Source organism: Euprymna scolopes, chromosome 4 (assembly GCF_053919585.1).
Source record: "Euprymna scolopes isolate OS-2025 chromosome 4, ASM5391958v1, whole genome shotgun sequence".
In the NCBI taxonomy this organism is placed as follows: domain Eukaryota; kingdom Metazoa; phylum Mollusca; class Cephalopoda; order Sepiida; family Sepiolidae; genus Euprymna; species Euprymna scolopes.
The window spans coordinates 70,265,055-70,282,415 of NC_136485.1; the positions used below are offsets into that span (position 1 = coordinate 70,265,055).

Below are 17,361 nucleotides of genomic sequence, written 5' to 3' on the forward strand. Positions count from 1 at the left end.
TAAAACGAAACTAATTTTTTTGATAAATCTCTGTTTGGCGTACTCATAAATTATTTTTTTTAAAAGAATAAAATTGAATAAAGTTTATTTTTATAAGAATGTTTAGACATTTACCTAGCGAATAAGCATAAAAAATATATAGGAAAAACCGCGTTTATTATTTAAAAAAAAAATCCAAATTATACATCGGGTATGAAGTTGACTTCATTTTTTTTTTTTTTCTTAAACGAAAGTGACTGTTTGATAAAATTGTGTTTGGCGTACTCATGAATCATTTTTTCTAAAGAATAAAATTGAATAAAGTTTATTTTTACAAGAATGTTTACACATTTACCTAGCGAATAAGTATAAAAATATATGTGAAAAACCGCGTTTATTATTAAAAAAAAAAAAAAGAAAAATCAAAATTATACACCGGGTATAAAGTTGGCTTCTTTTTTTTTTTTTTTTTTTTTTTCTTAAATGTATATGGTTGAATTTGTCCTCCACAGGTTCTGATTTTATGCTTGAAGGCCATGAATTAATTTAGGAGTGAATCCGGTAATCTATATATATAAAAGACAAAACGGCCACGCGCGTTTTTGTATGTCCAGCAAAGGCTTTTTTGCGGGGGTTCTTGGGTGGTGGGGGTGGTTTACTATTCTTTAGAACTTTTTATATACTCCCTAGATCAAATATCTATGATTTTCGAACGGATGTCGTCTCTAGATTTATTTCGATCGACTTTTATAAAATTCGCGCTATTCCATCCTCTCATATGTTTGTTCGTGTTTTTCGTATAAAAGCGAAACTAATCCAAAATGAAGGCAGCTTCCTGGCCTTTCATGCCGGGACGTCCAGAAAGTCAATCAATGGGTGGGAGGAACCCCTCATATCAGACAATTGCTATTCATTTGGACACTCCCTTTATATGGGGAGCTGGTTTTCCCCATCATCGTGTGGAAATGAAACAGTGGAAAGCCAACGTTTGTTTCTGCAAATCAACTATTTGATTGACATCGCTAAATTTGAATGCTTTTTCACTTCCTATGGCTTTGTAGCGTAGCGGTAAAAGTTAACGTTTTCTTTCACTTTCTTTTCTGCCTTAAGGTTCGTTTTTTTTTTTCTTTTACACCTACAAACACCCGGGTAACGCCGGGTACCTCCCTGCTAGTCTATATATATAAAAGGCAAATGCGGTGCGCACATTTTTGTATGTCTCGAAAAGGCTTTTTTTGCCGACGGTCCCAAGGTCGTTACTATCGCTTAGAAGTGTTTATATACCCCCTATATAATAATATCTACGATTTGGGAACGCGTGTAGCATATAGATTTATTTACAGCGACTTTTACAAAATTATTGCTATTTTGGCTTCTCACATGTTGATTCGGCTTTTTCGTATAAAAAGCGAAACTAATTCAAAGCTAAGACACTGTTCTTGACAATCGTGCCAGGAACGTAGCAGTGAGCTTTAATGCGAGAAAAATTCCTTATATCAGACGATCGAAACTAAGCCTATCAATGCAGATGTGCTTGTGTGCATAAGGCATGTTCAGATCTGCTTTGATATTAAAGCATTAAAAAATGTCACTAGCTTTTTTCAGCCATTACATTAGTCTCATTTAGTTTAAAACAAATCTGTGTCTGAGAGAAATATTTGTTTTATTATGGGTGGTGCAGCTTCATGATTACATGCATATGAAGAATTCGTTTTCCCTTCTGAATCGAAATCCTTTTTGCATAAGTTGAATAATAATTTTCTCTACACTAAGCCAAGTCTGTAGCCTGATAGAGAAACTAAAAAAAAATGGTTTTCCTATTTATACTTTTAAACAAAACAGCCATTTTTTTTTAAATTTTTTTTATTTTTTGCAGGCTCCACATCTACTCAAATAAACCATTACAATTATATTACATACCAAGCTTTTCATTTCGAATATAAATTTAGGTCATCCCCTCTCCTCATCTTTTCTCATAATGTTTTAATATAGACGCCTTTCTTCTCACCTACTTTCAGTTCTATAACCTTCATTTCATCTTCTAACTCGTATAGGTATAACCTTCCCACCCATTTGATGGGTACCAAATTGATAAAAAGGAAAATTATTCCCAATTTGCATTTAGGTAAAAATGCATTTTTCTTTAAATAATTGAATTCATTCAAAATGTATCGCAAACCAAACAAATAAATAACATCTACATAAATGCTCTGATCCCCATCTGGCACCAATTGAAATGGATGGCTCTTGTCTTGGGGAGGCTCCATGTTTTGATAAGCTTCTGGGATTGACCTTTACTCCTGATCTGAAATGGAACACGTACATCAAATCTGTTGCCAAGGCCGCTGGAAAAATGGTGGGCTCCTTCTACCACTCCAGTAGATATCTCACTGCTGATGCAATTCTCTATCTATATGAAAGCCAAGTACGTCCAAGGATGGAGTACTGCTGCCATATCTGGGAAAGAGCTGCTAAAAACAGCCTATCCTGCCTTGACAGATTACCAAATAGACTTCGTAGCTTAGTGGGGGATGCCCTTTTTTCTTCCCTGCAACCTCTCTCCCACAGAAGGGACATTGCGAGTCTGTCGTTGTTTTATCTTTATTTCCATGGCAGGTGCTCGTCTGAACTCCAATCTTTGGTTCCCACTCGCCAATCTTTCATGAAAAACACCCATCTAGCTGAAACCACTGTCAGTATTTTTTTCCCACTCTTTATCTGTGTCTAAATCAAAACATAGGTTCCATGAACAGAGCTTCTTTCTTAGAAGTGCACACATACTTCCGTTTGCCTGTTTCCCACCTGACTACAACTTGGATGTCTTCAAGTCCAACATAAACAAGTTCCTGATGAACCGCTCCCTTAAGTAAGACACTTTATCAGATCTCCATTACTAATGATTAATACGATACTATCCCATCGCAATAACCCTTATCCCGAGTGGCCTCCAGGCTTCGATAAGTGGTGACTTCCTTGTAAAAAAATAAAAAAAAAATTGGACAATCCCTTTTTATGGGGGAGCTGGTTTCTGCCCAATATCTTGGGGAAATAAAACCAGCCAAAATTGAGCAAACAAACCAAAAAAAAACCTTTTTGTGTCAGGCTTTTTGTGTCAGGCTTTTTGTGTCAGGCTTCTCACATTGGTTAGATTTTGCGAGAAGTTTTCGCATACTTCCTTGATCGTAATATTTCAGATTTGCGAACGGATATTGTCTCTTTCTTTTTTTTGATCGAGTTTTAAAAACTTCCCGCCGTCCCATCGTGTTGGCTGTTTGTTTGCCTTTTTCATATAAATAAAGTGAAATTAATCAAATGCAACTGCCAGCACCTGGCCTTTGCCCGGGTAGTATCTGTTCTGTAATTCGTCCTTTGTCAATGTAAGAGAAACTATTCATACTGAGACAATTACTATTTATTTAAATACTGCCAGAGTGCCCCATTTTGGCCTAGCTGGTTTCCCCCCACATTAAAAACGACTTTCGTGGGAGGTTTAAAAGCAACACCATTTCTGCAAGTCATCTTTTTGATTGACTACGTTTAATCTGAATAATCACATCATAGCATAGCGGTAAGACGTCAGGTTTTCTTTCACTTTCTTTATCACCTTCGCGTCACGGGTTCGAGCCTGCCTGCCTACTAACACTTTTTTTTTCTTTTTACACCTACAAACACCTGGGCAACGCTAGACCACCAGACTAGTAATAATATATGAACATATAATGATATCTAACTTTATAAAGAGAGAGAGAGATGAGTGTATATATGATACTCGATATGCTTGCCTTACAGTTGGGTCATGTGATCGCTTGAAGAATGTCCACCCCTTCCGCCATTCTAAGACCTTCTCTTCAATTCTTATGCATATGAACAATCCAGAAGGAGAGAAAAGGAAAACCTTACCTGACATTGGTAGGAAACATTTCACATGTGTAAAACCAGAGACACAGGAAAGCAGCTGATATCGAAAACATTCCAATCAGGGAGAAAACGGTTGATCCGACTTGCATCCCGTAGTTGCTACCTGAAAAGTTTGGAAACAGTTAAAATGGAACAGCGGAATATTTCTATAACGTGACATATTAGCAGTGATGATAATTGAGGCGCTAGATTTTGGAATTTCTGAGGTGAGCATTGATGATTTTATTCATCCATTTATTTTTTTTTTTTCACTTTAACACTGCCACTGAGATGTAAGGGGCTACTATTAATTGTCAGATTTATAGGAGGCATCCTTGTGCAGTAAGATGTTTGTTCACATTACATTTAAATTTCTACATGTCAATTCAATCAGGAAAACAGAGAGTAAAGGGGTGGGTAATTCCAAAGCCTATAAGTTTGATGAAGAAAACTATTTTTTTTTAATTTATTATTACAATTTCACCCCAAACAAGGCACAGTGCCGCTTTGATATAGGTGGCTACTATCGGGGACATAAGTTGCAGGGGTACTATGTAGGAAGTTGAGCAGCTAGATGTCTGTTCACATTACACTTAAACTTCTGCATATCAGTACGGTTGGGAAAGCAGGAACCTGGAAGGGAGTTCCAAAGTCTAGCAGTTTGGGGGAAGAAACTATTAGAGTAGAAGGCTTTCTTACATTTAGGGCTCTCTACTGTGTAGGGGTGGGATTTTGCTGTTTTTCGGGTTTGTTCGGGATATTTACGTCGAGGGGGTACAAGAGATGGTAGGGCAGGGAGAGGGATGCAGCATTTCGCCGATGAGACAGAGGCTGAAGCTTAGATGACAGTTCAGGACCTATCAAGTAAACGACTCTCTTTTGAACCCTGTCCAGGAGTGAGACTACTAGCAGATGCACCAGACCAACTGTGACAAGAATATTTCATACATGGGCGAATGGTGGTCTTGTAGAGGTAGAGTAGAAAGCCCTCTGGGAGTCTCTACAGTGACTAGATGGGATTTAGCTGATTTTTAGTTTTGTATGGTGCATTTACGACAAGGGGGCACTAGAGCAGCAAGTTCATTGAAGCACATTCCATTGTAGTAAAATCTGTAGTAAAATTTGTAAAACAAACAAAGGGATACAACATTGCACCAGTGGGACAGGGTGTAATATTGTTGTCTATATATTTTATGATTTGCACTTTTACAAAATGCATGCCATAGTATATACACTCTGATGACCATGGTTTTATAATCAAACAACAACTTGTTAAATCAACAAAGTTTTATTTATTTTACAGTGATAATATGACAAGCGAGAGAGTTTGAGTCAGTATGGGGTGGTGTGTGGCAGTGACAGCAAAAGTGTGTTGGCTCTTCTCTATCTTCTGTCTGACTGACTGTCTTTGTTTGACTTATTTTATATTTATATCACCCCACATTCCTTAATTGGAATCTAATTGTTCGCTTATTTTGACCTTCAATTTTAAATTTCAAATGTTTATTGTTCTGCCTTTCAGCCATACAATCCAGTCAAAATATTCATCGTTTCATGATCTCGATTCTTTGCTCAGAATGTAGCATTAATGTCATTGACAGCAATGCGATTTACAACTGCTTTTTGTCGGCTCTGATATTTTCTGGCATTGTCACCTGTGCAACAAGGGGTTGGAGCTTGATGCACAGTGTGGTGAGTATTAGATTAGAGACTCTTTTTTGAACTCTGTCTAAGAGGGAGGAGACACTAGTAGTTGATGCACCAGCCCAGATGTGACAACATTACTGCATACATGGGTGGGTGGTGTCCTTGTAAAGATATAGGATACTGGCAGGTGTAAGTTTTCTAACATGGTAAAGGGAGCCTACTTTCCTTGCAGCAGCTTTGACAGCATTTTTTATATATTTATTCCAATTCATGTAACCTGTAAATGTTAGCCTGAGGAGTTTGAATATTGACCGTTTGTGTGGCATCTTATTAGCCATGGCAATCTTTTTTGAAAGAAAAAGTGTTTGAAAAGGTTTCTTGTAGTTGCTAAAGGAAAGGAGTTTTGTGTTAGTAGCATTGAATGTAATTGCCCATTTATGTCTCCATTGAACTACAAATTGGAGGCCATTTTCTAAGGATTCAACCATTGCTTTGAATATGTATGCATCTGTTTTACCCACATGTCAATAGTAGAGTATGATGTCATCAGCAAATATATCCATCTCGGACACAATTTCATCAGGAAGGTCGTTTATGAACATTAGAAACAATAAATGTCTAAGGATCAACCCCTAAGTTTTTTTTATTTTATATTAATTTTTTTTTACTTGGGAGTCATCTCGTTTTAAGGCCCAAAGGCCATTTAAGGATAAGGGTTAATGAATATAAGGTGGTAATGTAGTAATCGTTTATGATGTAAATTAGATAGAATTTTATTATTTATGGTTGTTTGGGTGGTAGGTTGTTTTTGTTTTACGGCATATCAATCCTTTTCAGATTATTTAATGCCGAATCCCGTGATTTTGAAGACCAATCTTTTAATAGAGTATGTTTTTTTTTTAAGTCAGTTTCTATTTAACCCATAGTTGGGACCCTAACAGGTATTACCAGTCTGGGTCAGAGTGGACCTGGGAGCAATAGCAATTAAAGGGTGACTCCACACTCCCCAAAGCCAGCAAGCTGGGGCCTCACCATCGGATATAGTTTAAGGTCATATCCAGGACCTATTATTTATGGGGGCAGCTCAACAACATAACATTAAGGCAGGCACACCTGCCTTAATGTTATGTTGTTTCAATGTACAGCCATCGAGGGCAACTGGAATTTTTCTCTTAGATAAAAAAGATCTAATTATATTAAATATTCGTTTAGTAATGCCATACAAATTAATTTTCTTTGAGAAAACCTTCATGTCAGACCTTATCAAAGGTTTTGTATATATAGTGCTACTGCCCTAGTTTCACTTGCTCTGTCGAGTGCCGTTAGGATATCTACAATGAAACGTGCTTACGTAAATCCATACTGATTGTCAGAAAGAAGATCAGCATGAAAAAAGTCATCGACTATCGCTAGATTAATTAAATATTCAAAGAATTTAGCAAAGAGTTGGGGCGCTAGTTTGGTCCACAGGTTTTATCTAGGGGAGATAACTAGCATTTGCTAAGGCAAAAAGAAAAGTTATTTTGGTGCAGATAATTTAGGATGCTGAAATGATCAGTAGAACAATGAAACAAAGTCAAGATACAAAGAAATTTCCTTTTTTGATAGAAAGAAATCTCTTTTTTTTTCTCCAGAAATATAATATATACTGACAAATTCATCTTGATAGGCCACATCTTTTTTCAGCAACCCAAACAAAAAATTATTCATCATTTTAGCATCCTGCCAAAATAAATTTGCCTGTGTATATTAGATTTTTGGAGAAAAAAAAGTGAGATTTCTTCGCATCCAAAAAAATTTCTTTGTATCTTAAGTTTCTTTCATTGTTCTATTGATCATTTCAGCGTCCTAAATTATCTGCAATAAAATAACTGTTTTTTCACCTAAGTAAATGCTAGTTATCTCCCTTAGATAAACTTCATGGTCCAAACTAGCGCTGAGTAGGAGTAGACTGATGGGGCTATAACTTTGAGGATCAGTTTGATTTTAGGAGTGAGTCTCATGCCAGTTTTGGGGTATTACTTTATTTGGCCAGTGTGCCGAATTCTAGAGAAATATTTTCAGTGAAAAAGTTTTTGTGTTTATAATTAGATGTGAGAATACGGGAGACATGTCATATGGCAAACAAAACGAGTACAAAAGGTATATACTCACAAAAGATATATATATATATATATATATATATATATATATATATATATATATATATATATATATATACTCGTGTGCAAAAAAAATGTGCCAAACAAATTTTATACATTTTATTGCACTAAATGCTATATTGAATAAAGAACAGTTGAACAAGAAAACTTAAATGAGACTAATAACACAGAACAAGACATTTACTTTAATAAATGCTTAGGATGGAATCGCATTCCCTTGTGATTTCTTTAAAAGATCAATCCTTTTAGACATGCTCTCAACCAAAGTGAAAGACTGTGAAGAGGAGATGCTATTCCATTCGCTTTGCACAGCTTCCCACAGTTTGTCATTATTCGAGAAAGTTCTTCCATCCAATGCACAAGATATTATAGACCAAATATTCTTGATTGGGTTTAAATCGTGGCTTTCACCGGGCCAAAATATCACATTAATTGAATTATCAGAAAACCATTTTTTGTGACTTTAGCAGTGTGTGAAGGGGGCATTATCATGTTGAAAAATAATGTTCTGAGATTATCCCAGCTTCTGGATACTTGGTAACAGTCCTGTTTGTAATATTCGAATGTATTCCTTTGCATTGATTGACTTCTCACATCTAATAAGTTCCCCAACTGCTGCAGTAAAAGTTCCTCATATCATTATCCCTCCATTCCCATGTTTAACTGTCGTTTTTATGCAACTTTGTGAAAATCTTTCTCCAGTTCATCGATTGCACCATTCGGGAGTATTGAGAGCATTAATAACAAGACAAAATCTTGATTCATCTGACGAGAAAACATTCCTGAACCAGTCTGTATCTTTCTTGTCATAATACAAGAAAAATCTCTTTCTATCATTGATGTCCTCTTAGATAAAAATGGCTTCTTTGTACACCTTTTAGAAGAAAATACCATTTCTTTCATTCGTCTAGATATTGTATAACTAGAAAGAGAATTTCCAACCCGTTTTGAATTCTTTGCTATGGTCAACATAAGTTTTCTTTCAATCCTTCAAAAGAGTTAATTTAAGCCTGTGGTCGTCCTTCACAGTGAATGCTCTAGGGCGACCAGATCCAGATTTCCCTTTTACCAAGCATTCGACTTCGAACCTTTGACCAATTTGCTTCACTACAGAAAGAGATATTTTCACTTTTTCTTTTCTTAAAATATCAAAAATCTGCTTGTAAGTTATTTTGGACTGCCTTAATCCTGCAATTCGTTTTTTTATATCCTCACAAAAATGCGTTCTTACCATTTTTCGGATTAATTTTTCTACTTATTATTATATGCTATAATAATAATGATTTGCAAAATAGAAATTTTCAGTTAAAATTAACAAAATTCATGGAAAAATATTGAAAAATCTATTTCTTCCTTCTTTCACTTTTGGCCCATTTTTTTTGCTCATGAGTTTTTATATATATATATATATATATATATATATATATATATATATATATATATATATATATATATTATATATATATATATTGAGATATGTGTGTGTGTGTGTATGTGTATGTATGTTTAAAATGGAATTTACAGCAATAGGAAAAACAGAATATTCATGAATATTTTTAGAGTTGTAAAAACAAGTGGGAATTCATTAATCAAGACATTGAAGAAGTCTGAATCAATTAAGAGCTTTGCTTTACAGGGCTCAGGAAAATCGTAATCAAAACTTCTCTGCTCTTTTATATAAATTATAATTCATTGAAAGTTTTTTTTTCATAAGAGTTAATGTTTCATATTAGAAAAGAAGTTCAGTGAGAAAGATTGAAAATATTCTAATGAATAATACAGATTTACAGACGATAATAAGTCAATGAGTTGCACGCATCTGTGTGTTTGCTATTATTTGTGTGTGGAAGTGGAGAGATGTTGTAGAGATTAGAGCACGACACCGATCCATAGACTTGAATCAAATGCGCTCCATTGAAGAAAAATGTGGCCCTTTAAAAGATTTCGGTAACTTCTAGAAAGACCATTTCAAATAAATTTAGAAAGTTCTCTGATTGGTCCAAAATATAATTATTTGTTTTCGTTCAGGATAGCGTATGGGCGTAAAAACGAGTTTACACATTTTGATTTTGGATGCTGCAACACTATCACTGGAATTCTTGAACGATTGTATTATTTGGACTACTTTGCTCATTTTGGCCGTTATTCTTACAGTGTTTCAGCTGATGTAACCTATCTTCTTCAAGTCCATCTTGTTGAACTCAAGAATTATTATCACCAACTCTAGAATCTGTACAAAATTTTTGAACAGAACTCTTTAATCAATTTTGATAAGTTTACAAATTACATGTCTGGTATTTAAAAAATAAAAAAAAGGAAACTGGTTGACCATAGTTAAGGACAACATTTGGTTTCCTTTTCACTAACTTCCACGCAGAAATGTAGAAGAGGGCGCTACTCCTTTCTTAGGATTACTCCATCTCTTTTTTTAAAATGGAAATCACTCCAGACAAGGCAGGAAGCCACTTGATGTAAAGAGACAAAAAATACTCCTACATGGTCAAAAACTAGCCAATAATAAATCTTAGAAAGATATATTTTGGCCAAGAAAGCAGCAATTCTTCTGCCTTTCTTAGAAACATCGCTCCTGGAATATGAGGACTAAAGGATAAGATAAGGGCAGTAATAGTTAGGAGGGTGCCGAAAGTAAACCTATGTCCACTCTCTACTCTCTTAAAACTGTAGATTCTCCCCTTATAATGCTGAGTATTTAGTAAGGAGGAATCAAGTACTATTTTTTTTTTAGTCTTTGGTATGATTCAATCTAGGATTGAACCCTGATCTTCTGACCCCTTTAGTGAACACTCTTACCATTATGCCAAATGAACCAGTATTCATATTTAGAAATACATAATACAGAACTATGTGTTCTTCATGGTTAAATATTAATTTTTGTTACCTTTGAAATATGCAATGATTGTAGCAGTTATTATACTTAGACCTGCCACCGTTTGGAATATTTTACAAGAATTCTTTCGACCCCATCTGAAAAGAAAAAGATTTCGAATAAAATCTTAAGTAATATTGTGTTGATTGACTTTTATTTTGCTCAAAATCATAATATCTAACATATAACATATTAGTTATGTGTTTTGTCATATCTACGTTGATCAGTATAGTCAGCGTAGACATGGCAAAACATGTGTTCATGGATAACTATTTTATATTTACATAAATAAACAATGAATATATGTGCATATATATTTATATTTGTGTATATATGTATACATGTATTTGTACACTTCTCAAAATATTGGGTGACTATTACATTCTGAAGGAGACAACACTTCTTAACTCCCAGGAGAATATAACTCATACCAAATATAATTATCACTAAAAATACCAACAAAAATCAATATAACATATTACTATTTCACATACGAAATCCTAAGTAATGTTATGTTGATTGACTCAAATAAAAAATGTGTCAAACAAAAGGCAGTTAGTCTTTTCTACAAATATTATGGCATGTGTTCCTCAAAATTATCTGATCTATTCTCTGCTTCCTTTGTTCCAGCTTATTTGACTCGTTGGTCTAGAAATCTCCATCAATTTGCTGTTTTAATACCTCATTGTAATACCTCCTATTCCAGTAGCTTCTTTCCAGGGACTGCAAGGTTGTGGAACTCCCTTCCTGCTCACCATTTTCCTTCTACCTTTGCAAGTCTAAGATCAATAGGCATCTCTTGTCTTTGCAATAATCAGCTTTCGTTCTTGTTAGTTCTTTACATCAAGTGGCTTCATGCCTTGTCTCAAGCAATTGCTATAATATATATATATATATATATATATGAAGAAGTCACCACTTATCAAAGCCCAGAGGCCACTCGAGGATAAGGATTACTTAGTCAATGAGAAAATGTCGTAGTAATTGTTAGTAGTGGAAATTTGGTAAATTGGATTACTTATTATTAATATATACACTGCGTGTGAAATTATTAACAAGATAACATTTTTTTACCAGCTTCAGAAACTTGCCGGTAGTTTTGTATCAAAAGCTTTGGAAACGTTGGCAATGCTGAGCTGTGCGTACTGTGAAATTTTCGTACTGTTCCGCACAATGTAAACCACTTTCCATCGTAATTGCTGAATCCACGGTAATTGATATGCATCAAATTATTAACAAGGCAGTTTGTTTCGTCAATAAAATGGGTCGTAAAGGTGGTTTGAGTAGTTCTTAAGACAGTACTATTACAGAACAGCTAGCAAAAGTTAAAACTACCCTCGAAATATCGAAAATGATAGGAAGGTACCATCAAACTGTGAAGAACTTGGTCAAGCACCCTACAAAGGTACGTAAGAGAACTGATAAAGGTAAATCTAGAGTGTCTTCATGCCGTTCTCTACTCCAAATTAAAGGTGAAGTTGTTACAAACCCTGGACAGACCAGTCGACAAGCCGGATTGGAGAATGTCTCAAAAAGTACTCGATGTCGCCGTCTGAAAGAAGTGGCAAAGTCTGTTAAGCCTGTGACAAAGTCTCCATTAAAGCAACATCACATACAAAACCGATTGGGCAGAGGACAAAATGAAAACGGATTTTTCCAAAGTTTTGTTCATGGATGAAGTGCAGGTCACTCTTGATGGCCCCAGATGGCTGGAGCAAGAGATGGGTCCTAGATGGACGACATCATCATCAGCGTTTAAGGCGCCAACAAGGTGGTGGTGGTGGTGGTGGGATAATGATTTGGGCTGGGATTATCGGAGGTACTTTAGTTGGCCCATGGAGAGTCCCAGAAGGCGTAAAAATGACGTCAAATGCTTACATAGCTTTTCTGAAGGAGCACTTTATACCATAGCTGAAGAAGCAAAGGTTGACGTTCAGAAGAACCATTATTTTTATGCAGGATAACGCTCCCTCGCATGCAACAAACAAAAGCAAATAGTATTTGCAACAACTGGGGTTCTCTAGGCTACGGAAGATGGAGTGGCCTGCGAATTCACCAGATTTGAACCCAATTGAGAACCTTTTGAGTATCATGAAACGACACCTCTATGCAAATGGACGCCAATTTAAGAGCAAAAATGAGTTGTGGGATGCTCTCAAGAGGTATCACAAGGAATAACTGTTGACGAAATCACAAATTTGACTAATTCTGTCGACCAATGTCTTTTTATGAATGTCTTTTACAAGTCATTCATAAAAAAGGATCGCATATGCCCTACTAATTATGTCCACATAGAAATTGTTATGTAGTTATTGTGTTAAAAGGATTTTTCCTAGTTTATTTAATGTTTGAAAATTATTTCAATAAGCAAGTTATGAGTAAACTGTGTTTTTTCTCAACTTCGTTAATAATTTGACACACGGAAATCAACAGATATTCCTATCTTCTGCCATAGTTTCGCTAATACTGCTTTAAATACTTTTATTTTCTGACTGGAGTAGCTGAATAGTTTCATAAGCACTTTCTCAAAGTTTCATGAATTTTTATTTACTCTTTCCCTAAGTATTTAAAAAAAATGTAAACTTGTTAATAATTTGATATGCAGTGTATATAACTATATGTGTGTGTGTGTGTATATATATATATATATATATATATATATATATATATATATATATATATATATACTAGATGTGTGTGTGAATATATATTGTATATTCAGTAATGGTGCATAATACGAGCCCCTAAGTTTCAAAGATGGCGGCAGGTCAGTCAATTCAGTTATGGAAGCACAAAATTGATACAATACTTTCGCTATTCTTCAAAACTGCTTATTTGGACAAAATATTAAGATTCTTTTTTGTTAATATATTTTTTCTAACATATTTACGTCTTTTTTTAACGTATTATATTTAAATAAACTTTATTTACATACACTTTATTTAAACCTGGGCAGTCTATTACAATCGTTGCCGAATTAAAAAATTTATTTTTTTATAGTTCACTATATTTTATGTTTATTTTTTCACCCACTTATAATAAAAATGTATAAAAATATGTAAACTTTTTTTATCAATTGAGTTTGTTTTTTAATCACATAGAAATATCTAAACAATTTGACAAAATATAAACATAGTTATTTGAAAACGTTTGGGATAAATTTTTGAAAATGTATATATGTATTTGCATATATAAATGTGTTTAATATATGTAAAAAAAAAAAAAAAGTCCGCCCACCTAACTTGTAACAAGCTACCACGTGACTAGGAAAAAATGTATATATAAGTAAATTAAAAAACAATTTCTACATTTATTTCTACAATATGCCTGAGGATGATAGAAGTACTTCTGTCGAAAGCGCTCGCGATTATGGATCCAACATATACAATTTCGAGAAGAACACAAAATGGACTATTTGGAGATTGGAGAAGATAAAAAGGAAAATTGTAAAACAGAATAACTCCGTGCTATTCAATAATATTTGTCTAAATGAGAAAATGCTGCCTAAATATACGCAATATATATATATATATATATATATATATATATATATATATATATATATATATATACAATGTTTTAATAAATATTAAGAATTATTTTTATATCTGCAGACACTTTTATTCAGACTAAGAAGCAATTTATTGAAATTGAAGAAAATGAAAATAAAAATAGTCCTTATTTGAACTTTTATAATAAAAATATGTTTATGAAACAAAGTTTTTACAGGCTTTATCTGACAGGCTTGCTGCAACGGTAGTCTTTGCTTGAAAAAAAAAACCCTGATTGATTTTAATTTAACTATTTTTAGTGTGCACTCATTTATATTGGTGAGAAACAGTCCATCGATTACACTATATGAACACAACTTCAGAACAGGGGATTCAGCAACTGTCGGGGGACTTTGCCCTCCTCTGCTTCGGTATCTATGTATCCTGGTAAGGCTGGCAATTAATATAGTCTTCTCAATTCATGATTTAATTTTAGAGGGAAAACGACTTACCTGGTCATCATCTTTAGTGTACAAAGAGCAGCACCCAATTCCATCAAACCATTTAAGAAAAAGCTGAGGAATTTATTTTCACTGAAACTGCTAAGCGTGATATAAAGTCCATAGTAAACCAAAGCACTGACAAACCTATTAAATATATGAGAATTAAAGGCAAAATTAACATTCTGTGTGTGACAAAATTACCTGTGGAAAATGTACTAAATTAAATTTATCTGTTATTTAACAATTAATGATATAGATATATAATTTTCAGCTACAATGTTTTAAAAAGTGCAACAAAATGTACATAACATAAATGAAATCCAAAGTAATTTTTAGATTCAATTTAAATTAATTTTTTATATTTTGCTTAGTAAAGTTTATATATTGTTTAACCATTTTCATGTTTTGAAAGAAACACTTTTCTCATTTTTTAAAATTATATTTTTACTTAATTTTTGAAATTTAAATGAAAAAAAATGTTGTTGTTTTTTTTTTGCATGCCTGTAACAAATTGAAATTACTTTTTGCTTCCATATTTTACTTGCGTGAAAAAGTAAAGTTATGTATATCTTATATATATATAAAAGTGAAAATGTGTGTTAGTGTGTGTGTGTGTACATTTTTTCTGTATGTCCATCAAAGGCTTTTTTCGCTGGACTTCTCGGTTGGGTCACTCCTTCTTAAAACTTTTTTTATAACCCCTAGATAATAATATCTACCAGTTATGACCAAGGGTCACAATTGTTTTTAATTTGCCTGACTTTTACGCATATTTTTGAGATTTTATTTTTATCGCTGTGTCTTTGTTACGCTTTTCAGTATAAAAAAAGCAAATGCTGGGGTGGGGGAAACAGAAACTGGCTTGCAGCGCCAAACTTAGTTTGACCTTAATAAGGTCAAACATCACATGACTTAACTTTTTCGCACCTGTCAATTTTACTTTATAAACGTTAAATTAAGACGCTTTTCACTTCCTCTCCCCTCGTGGCCAAGATGGTTAGGTGACACGTTTTTTTCCTTTCATTTCCACCTTCGTGTCAAGGCTTTGGGTTCGAGCCTACCTTCCTACTGAAACTTGTTTTTCTTTTACACCTTCAAACACCCGGCCAACGTTTTTTTTTTAAACAAGGTTGTTTTGATCTAGCCCCCCCCCCCAACACACACACCTCCAAACACCTGGACAACACCGGGTACCCCCGTCAGTAACTATTTTTTAGAACTTTTTATATACTTCCTAGATCATAATATCTACGATTTGCAAACACACACACACGTCATATCTACATTTATTCACATCGACTTTTATAAAATTCATGCTATTGCTTTCTCTCGCCTGTTTGTTCGGTTTTTTCGTATAAAAGCAAAACTAATCCAAAACAAAGGTAGCTTCCTGGCCTTTCGTGCTGGGACGTCCAAAAAACAATTAGCTTTGATCAATGTGGGGGAAACCCCCTCATATCTGACAATTGCTATTCATTTGGATACTGCTTTTTTGTAGGGAGTTGGTTTTCCCCAACATTATGGGGGAAACAAGTAAATGAAACGGCAGAAAGCTGAACTGGCCTTCAGCCAATGTTCGTTTCTGCACCTACTAGCAAGTCAACTTTTTGATTGATATCGCTGAATTTGAACGCTTTTCACTTCCTATGGCCTCGTAGTGTAGCAGTAAGATGTCACATTTTCTTTCACTTTCTTTTCCGCCTTCGGGTTCATCACAGGTTCGAGTCTCCTTTCTTACTAACACTTTTTTTTTCTTTTACACCTCCAAACACCCGGGCAACGCCGGGTACCTCCTGCTAGTTTGTAATAAAACATGAATAAAATCTGATTTAAAACATTAAACAAAGTAAAACAAAAACGTACATACAACTAAATCTACTCTTATATCTTCTCCCTCTCTTCTTTTGCTTCTTTTTCCCCTTTGTTTATCTACTTCCTGTTCTCTGTTAGCTCTCATATATATTCTATCTAGGATATTGAGCAGTTCGATTCAACATAAAACTTAATAAGAATAAAATTATATTATAAAACATAGCAACTTTATTTAGAATATTAAGTACATTTTGATCCAGCATCAACTACACTTAAAGTAAACAACTGCATTATTGCATGCACCTGTTACATTTATGGAATAGAGCACTATTTTATGTTGCATATACTATTAATCAAGTGTCCTACTGCATTAATAATTTATTACTCTAAAGTTTGTTTCAGATTATTGACTGGGGCCATAAATAACAAAGCAGTATTTAAAAAGTGTGCTTAACATATATTTCTTTTAAAGCGTATCTCATTATGTTGGAACTCATTTGTTTTAGAATAATGTTTATTTACCACTTTCAAGCAAAATATAATGAATAAAACAAAAACAATTTCATAAGTGAACAGTGAAAAAATAAATGTCAGGAGGCCTCCAGAGCGCTATTTAAAGCACTAAATAAAATTAAAGAGGCCTTCAGAGCACTACTAAAACAAGTCTTCTAACCACCTTAGGAGAAAAATTATTTTTTTAAAGTGAGCACTGAAAAAATAACACCCAGAAGGCCGCCAGAGCACTACTAAAACCAAGTTTTTATCCCCCCTTGAAGAGAAATTATTTGTTTAAGTAATCAGTGAAAAAAAATACTCAGAATGCTTCCGAAGCGCTACTGAAAGCACTAAATAAAATTAAAAAGGCTTCCACAGAACTACTAAAAGCAAGATTTTAACCCTCACTGGAAGTGAAATTATTTTTTAATGAGAACTGAATATATATATATATATATATATATATATATATATATATATATATATAT

The 17,361-nt window shown here is 34.0% G+C and overlaps 1 protein-coding gene across 1 annotated transcript in view; it reads right to left on the reverse strand.

Moving 5' to 3' along the window:
* The window catches only part of LOC145268324 (organic cation transporter-like protein), a 95,184-nt gene that overhangs the window by 14,128 nt on the left and 63,695 nt on the right, over positions 1 to 17,361 (reverse strand). The window contains exons 6-8 of the mRNA XM_080123815.1: positions 14,576 to 14,710; positions 10,585 to 10,670; positions 3,880 to 4,000 (exon numbers count right to left, since the gene is read on the reverse strand). Of these exons, the coding sequence (XP_079979941.1) occupies positions 3,880 to 4,000; positions 10,585 to 10,670; positions 14,576 to 14,710 (342 nt within the window). The remainder of the gene's footprint in view (positions 1 to 3,879; positions 4,001 to 10,584; positions 10,671 to 14,575; positions 14,711 to 17,361) is intronic.